This window comes from Solea solea, chromosome 4, assembly GCF_958295425.1.
Source record: "Solea solea chromosome 4, fSolSol10.1, whole genome shotgun sequence".
In the NCBI taxonomy this organism is placed as follows: domain Eukaryota; kingdom Metazoa; phylum Chordata; class Actinopteri; order Pleuronectiformes; family Soleidae; genus Solea; species Solea solea.
Window position 1 is genome coordinate 3,342,001 of NC_081137.1, and position 16,975 is coordinate 3,358,975.

The 16,975-nt window shown below is 40.2% G+C and overlaps 1 protein-coding gene across 3 annotated transcripts in view; it reads left to right on the forward strand.

Moving 5' to 3' along the window:
• Positions 1-16,975, forward strand: part of gria4b (glutamate receptor, ionotropic, AMPA 4b) — a 116,820-nt gene that overhangs the window by 54,644 nt on the left and 45,201 nt on the right. For all 3 annotated transcript variants that reach the window (XM_058626508.1, XM_058626509.1, XM_058626510.1), the window contains exons 3-5: positions 3,966-4,205; positions 11,045-11,229; positions 15,979-16,032. In XM_058626508.1, coding sequence (XP_058482491.1) covers positions 3,966-4,205; positions 11,045-11,229; positions 15,979-16,032 — 479 coding nt within the window. The remainder of the gene's footprint in view (positions 1-3,965; positions 4,206-11,044; positions 11,230-15,978; positions 16,033-16,975) is intronic.

Below are 16,975 nucleotides of genomic sequence, written 5' to 3' on the forward strand. Positions count from 1 at the left end.
TGTTCAGTGGGAAATGAAAAACAATAATTAACACACTTTTAAAAAGAATTAAGTATAATCAGGCTGCAACTAACAATTATATATCTGTTGATTATTTTCCCGATTAGTTTGATCCCTAAACTGTCAGAAAATATTGATCAGTGTTTCTCAAACGTGGAAATGATGATGTTCTCGAACGTTTCGTTTTGTCAGCAAACCAAAATGATTCAGTTTTAATGATTCATTTGTCACATGGAGCAAAGAAACCAGAAAATATTGACATATAAGAAGCTGTAAAATCAGAAAGCTTATTTTAATTATGGAAAAAAATAGTAAAATTATGAATACCATCATTGTTGCAACCCTTTTGAAATAAAATGTCCCCTAAATTTTACACACTGGACCTTTTAAAACATGCAAACATGTGATAGACAGGCAGGTCAACATCATCAAAGGTAGAAAAAACATCTTGAGTTTCTGACAAATAATTTCCTCTAAATTTTACACCCTGGTCCTTTAAGACACGCCCCCATGTGACAGGCAGGCAGGTAAAATGTGGTTATTCAACAAAAGTACAAAATACTTCAGTACTAATACATAGAATCATAATAGTACTATATACAGCATCAGTTGTAGATGATGCAGAATTTTCTGGCTTCAACGCTGATTAAAAGCAACAAAAGAAGATGAAACGAAACTAAATCTGTTCCCATTTTGTGACGCTTGACCTTTGACCTGACAGAAGCAGCTGGAGCGCAATGCTTAACAGTTGAAAAATGTCGGAAATCATCGCCCAAATCCCTATCAAGGCTGACCCCAGCCGTATTAAAACACAGCCTGAACCTTTTGTGCTTGATTTGTGTGTTTTTTAATTAGTTTCACTTGTGGTTTTTCTATAAAGCAGAAATCAGATGGAGTCACAGCAGGAGGAGGAGGAGGCAGAGTTTGAGTTAAACTGTCACGTTTTAATCTCACACCAGTGGCTTTCTTTATGGATTTTATTTTTATTCCTTTTCTTCTAACTCAAACTAGCATTTCTGCTGAATAGAGAGCATGTGATGTGACATGTAAGGATTCAGGGGAAATGTGTGTGTGTGTGTGTGTATTGATGTCATCCTGTCCCTCGAGGCGACATCAGTGGAGTGTGTGGATTTTTCAACCTCTGGACTCCTTTCTTGGTTGAGTGGACACTCGCTGTCTGCCACTGTGCTCTCCACAGCCTTCATCCCTCCATATAGAGACACACACACACACATATGCATGGACATCATGTGTTTCCTTTAAACCAGGGGCGTCAAACTGTTAATGTGAAAAACAGTGACATTTAACTATATAATTAGAATTATGTCTTGATAATCCATCATGATGTTGCCATTACATAATATGAAGGATGACACTGCACACCATTTCAAAGTAAAAGTGTGATAAAGTTATGTTAAGTTCACACAAAAAAAAGAACATGACGATGATGCAAAATTAATCTACAAGAAGAAATGAAATGAAATGGAATTTAATCGATAATTACATGTAGACCGTTGTTATTTAAACACTAGACAAGCTTTTATATTATTAAATGTTGAATTTAGTGCATTTAATGATGTGATAAATGTAACCAAATGTATTATTATAATGAAAATATTGTTGATGGGACAGTTTTCCTTCTAAATTTCAAGTGTAGGGCCACAGGATATGGACGGGACCTCAGCTTTAACCTCACTTAAAAATAATGAAAACGTTAAACAAACAAGATTTTGTTACGGAATCCACTTTAAGGTACAGTGTGTAAATATTTACAACATGAATTGGTAAGATTTCATGTTGCAGCATCCTTCACTTCCATGTGTGTGTTAGATAATCTATGTAGCCTTCAATTAGCAGCAAAACTGTGGGCGTGTGGATTTGTGAAAACATGGTGGTCCAAAAACACCATTCTGGTCTAAATGTGACCCAGTAGCAGGGCTTGTTTTCTTCAGTTACACAGACATCGGGATGTATCGCTATAGAATCATTGTATCGTGATATTATTGGTATCGTGTATCGTATCGCGAGGCACATGCTTCACGGTACCATTAATATCGTGGACCATGTATCGAGTATTGTCTCGTGAGGTACGATACCAATAATATCACAGAATTGTTGTATTGTGATATTATTGGTATCATGGACCATGTATTGCGTATTGTGAGATGTAAAGAAAAGATGTAAATAAGAGGAGTCTTGTGAAGTTTCAGTTGCTTTGACATAACTTGAAGAGACACTTGTTCCTGCAGGTTTGACACTGCTTTGTTTTTTTTCTTCTACTGTCCCTCGTACAGTGACCTCAGGGTCCGTGAAAGGTGTGACAGAAATTGAAGTTATTATTGTTATTAAATGTAAGTAAATATTTGATCGTTGAAGTTCTGTGTTCTTTAATTGTGTCAACAACAGACGCAGCCATGTTTTTTCTGTGTGTGTGTGAGAGTTTCTCCAGTGCAGTCGTGCACTCTGCACGGAAACAGCGGCTCTGTCAGTGAAGCCGCCGCCGTCCCGAGCTCCTGCTTCACTTTTCACTCTGATTCTCGGTGTAAACTGGCAGAAGATGCTCATTATCTCACCTCTCTGTTGTTGTTGTTGTTGTTGTTTTTCTGTGCCGTGTGTAAAACAGTGCGCAATTATACAACCGCTCTTTGTTGACAGCCAAACCTTTTCTATAATGAGGAGGAGTTCTCCTTAAGAAGGACCTGCTCTGTCTGTGTGTCTGTGTGTGTGTGTCTGTGTGTGTGTGTGTGGACTCGATGCAAATGAAAAGTTTCCAGAAGACGCTCTAACCACGTTAAGAGAAGCCTTTGTAATGCAAAAATATCTCATTACTCTACACTAATAAATGAAATTATGCTCTAACTGTTTATTTAATCAGACGTTTGCTCACATGCGTTGCAGTCGCTGTGACTCACGAGATGCTTTACTGATAAAATCCTCACGATTCATTATCTTTGGCCTCGAGTGACACGGATGATTTATCATCACACACAAATGCACAGGTAGACAAAGTTAAAAGAATGACTTCAGTTTGTAAGTCACATTAAAGTCAAAGATTCAAAGATGCCATAAGTAAAATGTTCTTAATTTCAATACAGAAAACACATCAAACAAGAGTTTTATTATCAGTTTGCTGTTGTTTTTGATGTTTGATGAAACGTTGCTGTGTATTTTTCTGTAAATGAGTCTGTGTTGATGAATCCTCTGTATTCTTTACGACGCTGAATCGATTTTTTTATTCATTTTATCCGTAAACGTCGTCTCTGTCGCTGCAGTTTAACGTCTTTCCAGATGAAAGCGTGCGTTTGATCTGTGTTCGGTTTTCTCCTGTAAGACTCAAAGTGCTTAATCAGCGTGATAATGGTTTACTGTGCCGTCTCCACTCATGATGATGCTAAGCTCTCATCGCCATGGTGATCGTATTGTCATGTTTTTACACCACGTCTCACGGCGCTTCATTGTCATTCAAATCAGTCAACGCTTGTTGTTTTTCTTCACCGTCCGTTCAGGTGTTTAACGTCTTATCGCCGCTTGTTTTAACAACTCACTCCTTCTTCTTCTTCTTCTTCTTCTTCAGTTTGTCTGAAGTGAAACTGAAACATCACTTCCTGTGCATCAAATCTCGACAGCGTGTGTCAAATAAAATTTGCATTCAAAGATTTGTTTCTGCTTCTCTGGGGACGAGTCCCCGTTTGTGTGTGTTGTTTTTCTGTTGTTGTCACGGCAGAAACAAGCTTATTAAAAGACGAGTAACAGCCTGACAAAGTCCTTCATGTGTCGATTTGACACATTTCAGCAAGAAAAGAGTTCCTAATATTTAGTTTCTGTTCAGAAAAACATAAAAAAGGTAACAGGCGTGATCCTTTTTGAGGAGCCCTGCTTTACATTATTTTCTCCTACAGCCTCGCAGTGTCTTCTTTTATTCACACATTGATTTATTGTTATTTTCTTCCTCTTCTTGCTCTCAGTTTGCTCGCAGTACTCCCGTGGTGTCTTCGCCATCTTTGGCCTGTACGACAAGCGCTCGGTGCACACGTTGACGTCGTTCTGCAGCGCTCTGCACATCTCCCTCATCACGCCCAGCTTCCCCACCGAGGGCGAGAGCCAGTTCACGCTGCAGCTGCGGCCGTCCATCCGCGGAGCGCTGCTGTCCCTGCTGGACCACTACGACTGGAACAAGTTTGTCTTCCTCTACGACACCGACCGAGGTGAGTGACCACAATCACCAGAAGGGATGGAACTAGATACATTTTTTAAATTTGTTTCATTTTGTCAGCACACACAAGTACCACAGTTTGAGAACCATGGATCTAGTTAATTCAGAAAATTTGTGATAACACCTGGAACCTAGTACCTCCGACGAGGTTCCAAGCGAGCTGAGCCGATACTTAAATGTGACGTCAACAGACTGTCAGCCACCAATTTGTCAGGGAGGGCGACATCCGACACAAGAATCAGAAACAGAACAATGCTGAACTGTAGATCAGTTACAAAGACTTAAAAATCCAGAACATCTCTGTTAATCTCCAACATTTAGCAAAGGAAATGTTGCAAAGGAAATGCACGATCTGTGCCGCAGGGGCACCCTCGGTAAATTCTAAATCTTCAGACTTAGTCAAAGTTATGATTCATTTTATATTGCATGTTTGTTTGTTTTGTTTTGTTTTCTTAAAAAAAGGAAGGGAGTAGCGATAATTGTGCAAAAGTTACAAAAATAGACCTTTTTATATTTTTCTTCAGATGAATTTCACAAATTCAATCAGATTTTGAAAATTCTGAGTACTTTTTTGCTCAGGTTTGTTTATATAGTTGGTGAAAATGATATAAAACTATAGTTTGTATATAAAACAACTATAGTTTATGTATAAAATGACTTCATGAATTTGTTTCATTTTAGGAAAGTGCATTTATTTTTATTAAACAGCAACAACATTTTCAGGAACATTGGTTTTGTCAATAGAGAAAACAAAACCCGTGAGGAAATATCATCTCATTGATTAAAGAAAAACAGCTCAATTGCAATATACTCCTGTAGATGACCACTCGTTTTTTACTCTCCGCCTCCTCCGCTCCCTCATGTTACATTTCCATTGTAAGACAGAATAGACACGCTCCACTGCGTGGATCACATCTCTACATCTCACTTTCATGTATTTTCAAGAAGGCCCTCAAGTGGTTTTCATTTTTTTTTGCTCTCTCTCTGTTCGGCGCCGCTGTGGGTGAACGTTAGAAAAGATTGGGCGTATCGTGGCTGCAGAGTGAAGACAATATCAGGATCTGCTCTTCCTTCAGAACAAATCATTCTCTGCCTCCTTTCTCTCCCTCTCTTATCTCAGGTCGTACGTGCTTGACTGGCTAAAAAAGTCCTCTGCTCGTGTCTAATCAAGTGTTTCCCACCCCCACAGAAAAGAAAATAGCTGCAAAGGTCCAGAGCTGTCAATCACCTGACACAAAACCTGATCGCTTCCATCAGAACTGATAAGAGATGGGCATTGATGTGTGACAGGAGCACACATGGTCTGTGGTTGTGTCGTATTTCATGGCACTAGCCTCCTGCCACATGTATGGTAGAAACCTGACTTAAATTTAGCCTTAATGCTCACGCTACACAGATCAGTGCATCCTTGGTCCTCCTTATATGGACTTGAATGGACATTTATGTGTTATGACTCATTTTAAATTGCATATACGATAGCAGATCATTTTGCAAAAGTCACTAAATAGACCGCTTTTATTTTATTTTTGTTCAAGCCAAGTGAACTGTGAATTTTTTCCCAAATTTCACACATTCAATTAGATTTATTATTTATGTTTATTGTCCAAAAGTATCAGTATACTCATATAACTTCATCAGATTGCCTATAGGTAGTGCTGAAAAAAATGATATAAGCCACTCTATACTGCATATAGCCTCTGTATAAACATATGTTTTAACATAATTAATGGGGGGAAAAAAGCTTAAGTGTTTTGTGTTCTAAGGATTAACTGATTCTAAGGATTCAGTAACAACTGCTTTGTTTGTCACTAGTTTGTGTATAAAACGACGAGTATAGAAACAAACCGGACAATGCCAAACTGTAAATCAGTTACAAAGACTTAAAAAAGTCCTGAAAAAATGCGTTAATCTCCAACATTTAGCAAAGGAAATCTCTGGTCTGGTGTATTTAGTGACAGCACTGTTGAAAGCTGCCAATCGTGAGCCATTCAGTGGTATTTCAGTTCAGCGCCTGTGTCAGACGCAGTCTATGCTCCGGTCATGCAGGAAGTTACTGAACTAATCTAACTAAACTAGTTCTAATGACTCACTACACTGAAAACAACTGCTTTGACTGTTACTATTGTCACTCGTTTGTTGTGTTTGTGTCGCGTGTAAAAAACAAAGTCACGGCAGTTTAATGCAGCCGTGCAGTCATGACTCCGCCCACATTGTGGAGGTTGCAGAATAATGAAAAACCAATTAAACCGTGTAGAGTCGAGCCGTACCAGCACTGTGTCGTTGGAAAGTGCCTTAAGAAAGTGGAGTGAATGAAGTGAGTTTCAGTGTGTGTTGCAGATGATTCCAGTCAAACACAGCAGAAGGTCACAGCTTACAACTACAGCAAGAATCCACCATGAGTGCTTGTCTTAACTAGAAATGGTTGCATCGCTTTTAGAAATAGAGCAAACAATGAAGAACTCTTTGTCCATCGAAGCTAAAAAGTAAAGAAACCCTGTGCCTTGCAGAGTCATTTGAGCCAGCAGTGATTGCTGATTAAACACATTCCCACTGGTGAAGAAAAAACCTTTAAAACCCAAGATTTGACTGTTTTTTTTGACCAGTGGGAATGCAGTGTGTGTGTGTGTGTGTGTGTGCACATTTCAGAAGGCTTTTGGGAGCAGGCTGCAGCACTTTAGCCTGAGGATTCACACACACACACACACACAGGACTAGGCATTCATCCAGTATCGACTATAATGTAGAATCAGTGCTCGCATGGCTGAGCTCAGTCAATGAGTGCCAGACTGATTCCCTGCATCAAAGCTCCAGAGATACGAGGGCCCGAACACTCGAGCTCTGTGTGTGTGTGAGAGTGTGTGTTCCAGGTGTTGCTCATGTTGTGGGGACCTAGTAAATGAATGTAAGTTAATGTAATGTCCTCTGAAGACATGGAAATCTGTGTGTGTTGCCTCTGTAGGACCTTCTCTGGCACAAACACTGTGCTTGTCAGGACCAGGAGTCCTCATAGAGACCAAAACCTGGTCCCAATGAGACAGAAACTCATTTCTGAGGAACTGGTTATGTTTAGAACTGTAATGTTTTAAATTGTAGTTTGGTTCAGGTTCAATGGGAGGCAGTTATAGCCAGTGATTTTCCTATTAACCTTCAAATTTCCTATAATACACACACACATCACAAAAAAAAAAAAATAATAATAGAGGAAATGTTTAAAAATGGAGAATCAGACAGATTAAGAAGAAAAAAGAGAGCGAAAAAACACATAAAATCAGATTAATGGGAAACAGAATCCAGGGATGTTACGATGAGGTGAGACAAGAGGAGAGGGGATGAAATGGAGGAAAGGAAAGGAAAGGAAGAGAGGAAACAAAATGGTGGAGGAAAAAGGCGATAAAAGGAAGAGATAAAAGGGGCAAGTAGGAGGGAAAAGAAGAGTAAAGAATATAGATGAAGGACAGGGGATGGGGAGAGGAAACATGATGGAATCAAGAGAGTGGATGGAACAGCACGAGGAAAGGAGGAGGGGAATGAAGGGGGAAGGAAAGGAGAGGAAATGTCAGAGGAGGATAGGAAAGATGATGATGAAACAAGAGAAGAGAAAAGGAGAAGACAAGAGAGGAAAGGGCAGAGGAGACAGGAAAGTCGACAGAGAAAAGGACAAACAATAAGGAGAAGAAGAAGAGGAGGAGGATTAAAGAAAGGAAGAGGGAACAATATGAGGAGAAGGGAAGTAAAGAAAGGGCAGGTGAGAGGAGGAAGCAGATGAAGGACAAAAAAGATAGCAGAGGAAAGGAAACGAGCAGGAGACGAGGGCTGGACGGAGTGGATATGAAGGAAAGGAATTTTTTTTTAAATGGGAAATGAAAGGTTGAGGAAGGAAATGAGAAAAGAGAGAGAGAGAGGAGATGATCGGGGAAGGTGAGAGGAAATAAGGAGATGACAAATGAGGAGAGGAGCCAGAGAGGAGGAGGAAACATGATGATCTCTCCTCAGCAGATGGGCAGGTGGTTCCAGCAGCAGTGTGGTCAGGTCGTGATGAATGACTCTTTAAAGAACAAAAACCTCAGTATGTTCCTCTGAGAGGAAGAAGAGGTGAGAGGAGGAGGAGGAGGAGGAGGAGGGACGAAGGATTGGTGAATCACAGTGGAGGGTAAAGACGTTTTCTCTCCACTGTCGTCCAGCTGTGCTGTGGTCAGTTCAGCACATGTCAGCCTCAGTGTCAGTCGCTCTGACCTCTGACCTCTGGCTGAGGTTGTGACACTGCTGCTGCTACTGTTGCTGCTGCTGCTGCCGCTGCCGCTGCCGCTGCCGCTGCCGCTGCCGCTGCCGCTGCCGCTGCTGCTGCTGCTGCTGCTGCTGTTGCTGTTGCTGCTGCTGTTGCTGCTGTTGCTGCTGCTGCTGCCGCTGCTGCTGTTGCTGCTGCCGCTGCCGCTGCTGCCGCTGCTGCTGCTGCTGCTGCTGCTGCCGCTGCTGCTGCTGTCCCCACACGTCTCTGCAGCTGGACACATTTATCAGCTGGTAATCAGTTGCTGCTGCTGCTGCTGCCGCCTCATGTCTGTGTGCTGTGACCATCATCATCATCATCATCACATCATAGCAGAATAGGACATGATGAAGTGTCATCATCATCATCATCATTGTTTCTGTGAAAGCATCTTTTTCCAGCTGCAGATTTGTGTCTGGTTGTGAACTTTGGCACCTGATAGTTTCATTTTGATCATTTTACCTTTAAAATCTATATTCTCTATATTCTGTAAAATGTAGATTACATCATAAAAGAAAAATAACTGCACACACTGTAAAAAAGAAAAGTACAGACTGACATCAATAAGAAACAATAAAAATAGAAAGAATACAAAAATTATTCAGAGCGTAGTTAAAAACACATAAAAGCAAACAAACAAACAAACAAAAAAACAAGTTCACTAAGTTAACTTTTGTGAACATAAAGTGTCTTGAACTCGATATAGAGTTTGATCCAGCTCACAGAATTAAAGTTAGGTTTACATGAACCTGCACTGGAAAAAGAGAAGGGTTGAAAAACTAAAAAAAAAAAAAAAAAAAGAACTTGAAATGTTATTTTAAATGTTAAAAGTTATGAAACTATATTTTGCACGAAAGTCCCTTACAAGTGTTTTTTTTCATGTTTCTTATTCATTTTCTTTTATATTAAATGAAAAAAATATTCATTTATAAAAAGTACTAAAACCTGAGATTTATTCTTGGCAGAATTGTCATAACCTTTTAGTAAAGATTTGTGCGTGTTACAAATGATTGTTTACCAATTCAAAATAATATTAGATGCTCTTGTCATGATTTATATTGAATCACGACGACGACAGTTTTCCATATTTAAAAAGTGTTTTGTTATATGGAAACTTTGGGAAATACAGGTTTATATTAAATGTGACACTCAAAGTGATATTAATGTTAAAAGTAGCAGCGTTTGTGTGGTGGCAGTCATCTCAGAATCTCGTGTTGCTCCGTGTTCTGACTGACAAATGGAACGCACCATTGACACTTTGACACCATTGATTCCAGAAGCTTGAATCACTGAATGGCTTATTAATGATTATTAATGGCTGAACTAGGCTTTAGGGATTGAAACCAGTAACCTTGTTGCTGTGAGGTGAAATGTTCTTCTTGTGCATCTGCGTTTGCAACAAAGGGCCTCATATGTGTTGTTATTTTCTTGGAATGTGAACAGTCCCATGTGGTCTAAGGTCAGGTTTGTGTCTTTAGCAGAAACTCAAGACATCACAAACTACATATGTGTGTGTGTGTGTGTGAGACTGCAGTCAAATGTTCCTGCTGGCATCCACAGTCCCTCTAATGGGGAGCGCAGAGCTGGGGAGGTGCTGAGGAGGTGGAGAGGGAGCCAGGTTTGTCAGTGCACAGGTTAATCCACTAATTGGGAGCAAAGGGAGACGGGTTGCCAGATTGTGATGGCCACCAGGAGGGGCCGTTTAAGGGGGACATCTGCTCCTGCTGGAGAACAGCCGCCCTCACAGCTCCCCAGTTTCCTCTCTGACACTCGTCTCCTTCACACACAAACCTGACAGCGAGGTGTCGCCCCCCTCCTTCCCCCCTTCCCCGTCCTCTCTGGAGTCTAGTGACACATTTAAGTCATGAAACTGAGATTGTTTTTTCCCTGACTGGACCAAAAGACAAGATCAGACTGGAAAAAGATAAAAGCTTGAGAGGAGTTTGATTAAATGCAGTTTCTTTTCAAACTTCATATTCTGTCTTGTAGTAGTGGTGAGAATCACAAGGAACCTCATGATATGAGACACGATACATGGTCCACGATACCAATAATATCACAATACAAAGATGCTGTGATAATCATGTAGCGATACATCACGATATCTGTCTAACTGAAGAAAACAAAACGGTAAAAGTGCAGGATTTCTCTATTTATTCACAACATAGAGAACAAACACCTGGTTCATTAATTATCATACCAATGACTCAATTAATTGATAATCATGTTTTTTACAGAATTAAAACAAGTTTTCTGACTTTTCTGCATCTTAAAAGTGAATATTTTCCAGTTTCTTTGCTCAATGAAACAAATGAATAATGTGGCCCTGCTCCAACACACCTGATTCAAATAGTCAGCTCTTCATCGAGCTCTGCAGAAACCTGATAACGACCCACTCGTCTGGGTCGTTCAGGTGTGATGTAGCAGGGCCAGGGTTGGGAAAAACCATGCAGTTTTATTTAAATACAGACGTAATTAAGGGAAATATATTTAATTATTATATATATGTAAACACACAACCTTGAACTTCACTCGTGCATTTCTTTCCTTCTTCTCCTTGTGTCCAGGTTACGCCATCCTGCAGGCCATCATGGAGAAGGCGGGGCAGAACAACTGGCAGGTCAGCGCCATCTGCGTGGAAAACTTCAACGACGCCAGTTACCGGCGACTGCTGGAGGACCTGGACCGGAGACAGGAGAAGAAGTTTGTGATCGACCTGGAGGCCGAGAGACTGCAGAACATGCTGGAGCAGGTGATGCCACCGTGTGTGTTTGTTTTTCACCACAGATTTTATTCCCGCTCGCCTGAAAAGCACATGATCACAGGAAGTGCGACACTTACTCGGTGTTTGTGCTAATTAGCATGTTTTGAACTTGAAAAACCGTCTGTTCTGATCTCCAGTGGCGTTACTTGGCATAAACACACTCGGAATATGATTCACTTCTTCTTCTTCTTCCTCCTCCTCCTCCCCCTCCTGCGTCTCCTCGTTCCTTCATCTCTCAGTGTTTCCTCTGGAGCTTCTGGTGTCTCAGTAATTGTTCAATTATTCAGGAAAGCTTCGCTCTGGCATCTGTCATACTTCCAACTATTTATTTTGCAGATGTGTGTGTGTTTGGTGTGTGTGTTTCATGTGTGTGTGTGTGTGTGTGACACAGAGAACATCACGCATCCAGACGTGATGGACTCTGTCAGATCTAGAGCGGGATGATGCACAGCCTCGTGTTCATGTCGCCTTCATTAAAACCAGCTGATGTTATGGTTATTGTAAACCATCTGCCGCTCTTCTCTTAGCTTCTGTTGCGCTTTATTTTCTACTTTTTACATTTCTGTATTTCATGTACGTTTTTCACTCGTAAACCCCATTTACACGGGATTACCTTAATCTGGGCAACTCATGTCTGTGTATGGAATCAGATTTTGAGCAACCAGGAATGAGCCACAAAAATCAAAACACACAAACTGCAAATAAAATATTGATTTAATCGTTGAAAGATATTGTATTTTATTTGTTTAAAAATACACTTTTCTTTGCAATGACCGGAATTTTGTTTGCTGCGACTCTTGTGTTCTCTTCCTCACTTGTTCTTTGTGCCGTGGGCGGATCTTAGGAAGCTGTCTGCTGATTGGCTACTGAGTTTTGGAGCAACAGCTCGCGCTAACGCTTAGCAAACGTTAGCTACTTAGGATTATTTTGCCAGATGTCGACGGGGAAAACTTGGGGAACGAGTTCCAGAGGGACAGCGACACCAAGCCCATGACAACTTCCGGTCCGTTGAGCTGTCGCTACAAAACTCAGTAGCCAATCAGCAGACAGCTTCCTAAGCCCCGCCCATGGACGGAATCGCAAACAAAAAAACACAGCGCAAATCATTGCAGACGAAATGTGTATTTTCAAACAAATAAAATACAATAATTTTGAATGATAAAAAACGATATTTTATTTGCAATTTGTGTATTTTGATGTTGTACTTGCTTCGTGAGACGTGTTGTTTGACAATATAGACACAAATCTAATTCCACACGTGAGGCACCGGTTATGCAAAGCCTGTGAGTTGACATGATTTCAACTTCCATGCACTGCAGGTTTTTTTTTTTGCATCACTGCAAATAAAATCACACTCTGCATCCAACGCACTTTCAAAACCTTCCAAGGCAGCCTCTGTTCTTGTTTCTGACCGAGGAAGAGGCAGAGAAAAGTAATATTATCACAGCACCTCTGTGTCTGCTGAAATATGGAAGGTAATTTGCAGTGGAGTTTTTACTTTACTCATTACACACATGGACGATTCGCATGGGATTAACATCACAGATATTACTCGAGGTCCCCAGGTCATACTCATCCCATGCGCATAGGGATTTAGTAAATTTTGGTGGGTTTTGTTTGGCTCCTCCTGAGGTTTCTCCCTCTCCCGGAGTTTTTGCCCTTACATTAAGGGGTCTCCGGATAAAGGATGTCACTTTCTGTAAACCACTTTGAGGCAAATTGTGTTTGTGATGACTTGTTCTCCGCAGCCGTGTTCACAGTAGCTGCCACAGGCGTAAACATCTATTTCGTCCTCTTTCTTTTTTTTCTCCTTTTTCAAATGTGAGCCATTCATGTTTACGCTGTGCCACATTATTCTGATGCAGGGCAAGGATTTGAATGTGTAAATCGGTTTTCATTAGCTGCTTTATCAGCACCTCCAACAGAATGGATGAGCACTCATAAGCAACCAGATGTTACTCCACAAACACCAAGTGTCAGATCAGTGCAGAGAACATGACCCACTCAGTTCTCCATGAATCTCTGAGTCAGTTGGATTTAAAAGAGAAGAGCTGAAGCCTATCATATATTATTATTATTATTATTATTATTATTATTATTATTATTATTATAATAACTGTTATTAAAGCTGCCTGCAGTGTTGGACGTGATGTAGGGTTAGGGTGAGCCAGAAACACATTAGAGCATAAGTGAGGTCTCCAACTAAAGGATATATTATTTCTAATCTGTGCCAGTTTGTGTGAGAACCTGACTTTTCTAACGGCCTCAAACATGTGTTCATAAATTGGAAAAAAAATGCCACAGGAAATCCAACTTGGCTGACTTCCTGTTTGGGTTTTTAAAAAAAAAAAAGTTCTAAACATTCAGGATTAGTGTGAGAGCAACAAACTCATGTTTCAAGTCAAGTTCTGTAATAAAGTCACAGACGCGGTATATCTGCCGAAAGTCGAATGAACACTATTTAAGACCTGTTTCATGTCCATACTGGCACAAAAAATAATATGAAGCATGTTAAGGAAAATGACTTAAGTATTTAAGTAATATAATTTAAGTACACAGATTTCTGTGGCTTCACGATGTTGTAGCCACAGCTAATCCGATCCTCACACTGCCAGACTGGCTCGTGTTTGGTCTGTGCCGATAAATTCTGACTGGACTGCAATTAACTTTAGTAGTTATTGTTTCTTCCATTTTTATATCACAGCGTATCATAAATCCAAACATTTTTCCCCCAAATGAAAACAAGAGTAACCAAACTTTATAACTCAATAAAAGTAGTAAAGTTTTTATTTAAGACGTCGATTCCCTCCTTTTGTTATATTTCCAACATGAGCCAAGACTGAAGTAAATGTCTGCACATTAATAGCCCCAACATTTCCAAAAGGGTTACTTTTATTTTCAGGTGCAGTGGAAACACAAACTACACAGATTACTGGGAATTCTTTTCCCAAGGTTGTTCCTTGACCTTGGTAAAAGAATTCCTGTTAATCTGTGTAATCTGTGCTGCAGATTACACACTTTAGCTGGACACACAGTCCTGCTAAACCGCCTCCTCAGCCTGGACCTTTTCTTCTTTCTTTGTCTTCTTTTAAAGGTCTTGTTCAAAGGTGGGTTGGTACAAATCCCAGCTGGGATTAGGGCAGAAAGGTGGGTACATCCTGGACATGTCACCAGTCCATCGCAGGGCCACATAGAGACAAACAGCCTTCCACTCTCACACTCACACCCACGGTCAATTAAGATTGTCCAATTTGCATAATCCCCAAATCTGCATGTTTTTGGACTGTGGGAGGGAACCGGAGAACCCAGAGAAAACCCAGACACACACGGGAAAGGCCCTTGTTCTGACTGGGTCGTGAACCCGGGTCTAGAGTTCCTTGTAATCTGAAAAGTCCCTAGTCCAGAGGAGGTAGTACTTTGAGTCAAAGTGTGGGGTTGATTTCCTCGGGTGATTTTAGTTGAAACGCGTTGAGGTTTTTCAAAATCCCAGCGAAATGAGAAAAGTTCCCGCGGTGGAAAAGAGACTGTAGTAAAAGCTGCAGCAGCAGCCGCACAGAGTTAAAGAGTTAAATCTCTAAAGAACACTGTAATTAATGAATCACTTAATTATCATCTCTTTGGCACACAAAAAAAAACTGAAATGAGTTTATTAATCTGTGAAAAACTGTGAAAGAGCCAATTTCAAGTTGCTGAGAAGGAGATTCTTCTCATATCAGATTAAACCATTAACAGGATTTTTTCCCAGCGCTCACAGTTTGTGGTAAAGGAGGTGAAAGACAACAAAAACCAAAGAGAAGAACCGCGGCACAGCTGTAATGATCATGAGACCCGTGCTCAGTCCTTTTAATTTTCCCTTTTTATGCAAAAACCAGCTGCATGGAATTAAATGAGAGTCAGTCACTGCTCGCGCTCGGCTGGATATTATAAAACAGGCGGCAGAGTCTCTATCTGATAATATTTATTAGGTGACTCACAGGGAGAAGCAGAGAGCAAGTGTCCCTCATACATTAACTGAAGAATTTAATGGCACACGATTTAAAGTCCATCACTGATTCAGCTTCTCCGAGAATAAAAAAAAAACACACTCTTCTTTTTATTTAAAAGGTCAACTTCAACAAAAAATGTAAAAAGTGAAAATACGAGGCGATGTTTTTAGTTTGTGGACAAAACGAGACATTGGAGGATGTTGTTTTTAAGGTTTGCTCAACAATGATTGACATTTTATGACATTTTATGGACCAAACACCTTAACAACGATTAATTGAGTAAATAACTGACAGATTACTCCATGGTACAAACAGTTCAAAGTGGTTCAAAGCATTTTCTTAGGATTAAATCATGCTCTTATTGACTGGATTTCCCAACAGGTGTCAACTTTCACAGTCAGTTTATATCACCAGTGTTTGTGTCTCTGTGTTTGTGTGTCTGTCTGTGTGTGTGTGTGTGTGTCGTGCAAGGTTATCCAGCAGCATTGTCACGTCCTTGTGAGCGTGAAGTGTGTTTCTCCTCTGCGACGCGGCGCCGTCCGTGAACGCCCGCTCATTTGTTTAGACATCCGATCCTCTACGGATTAAAGCTGACAGTCGCACCGTGTCTCACACACACACACACACACACACACACACACACACACACACACACACACACACCTGCCTCATGCATCGTTTACTGTCATTAACATATGATATGCTGTAATCCAGTCAGATTAACGTTGAACTGTGCTTTGACTCCTCGCAGATTGTCAGCGTGGGGAAACACGTCAAAGGCTACCATTACATCATGGCCAACCTGGTGAGGGAAACACTGGCACTTGTTGTTGTTGTTGTTGTTGTTGTTTACGTGTCTTGTTTGTCTCCTTCTTCCCCTGAATCTGTGTCCTTCAGTCTATGTGAAAATGGGCCCTGAAAATGATTCTTATTTATCTTTTTAAAGAAAAGAAAAGATTTTCGGGAAAACCTACCAACAAATTGCAAACACTGTGTTGTCTCGTGTCCCGACTGAGCTCCATCTGCTGCTTAACATGTAAATTAAGATTTTTCCTAAATAAGGTGTTAATACGTGCTTAATATTTACTAATAAAGGGCTAGTATGCTACTTATATGCATGTTAGTAAGCACCTAGTTAATGGTGAATATGTGTTCCTGAATATAAAGTGTTACCAAAGTAATGTACAAACGCACCGTTTTAGAATTATTATATTTCCATTGTCACAATTATCATTTTTAAATGGCAATGTAACAAAATCGAAGCCACGCAGGAGTGAAAAAAAATGGGCCTTACTTTCACATCTGGAGTCAAATAACATATGATAACAATAATAGGAGGTGAATGCAATGGAATGTAATGATAAAGAAGAGGAACGAGGTTTTTAACCAGCAAAAATGTTGAGGTATAAATGATCAAATTATCTTTAAAAGCCTTTTAAAACAGCATGCAACATGCTTGGGGCATGATGGCATAAATACAATAACTGCAACACACAGTAACACAATTTAGCAGTTTCTATATAAATCAGACTGAATATAAATGGACAAATAGATGGAATTTTGAGGATAAATGTGTGTAAATGATGTAATATTCAAATGATTTAATCGCTAAAAACAATAAATTGTAACTATGTTACGAGCCCATTTCATCAGATTTGTAGGATTAAAACCAAGGAGACCAAATCTTTATGTTCTTTAATTCACGTCATATGTTCCATAAATGTTCAGTGTGTCACCTTCGTGCTCGC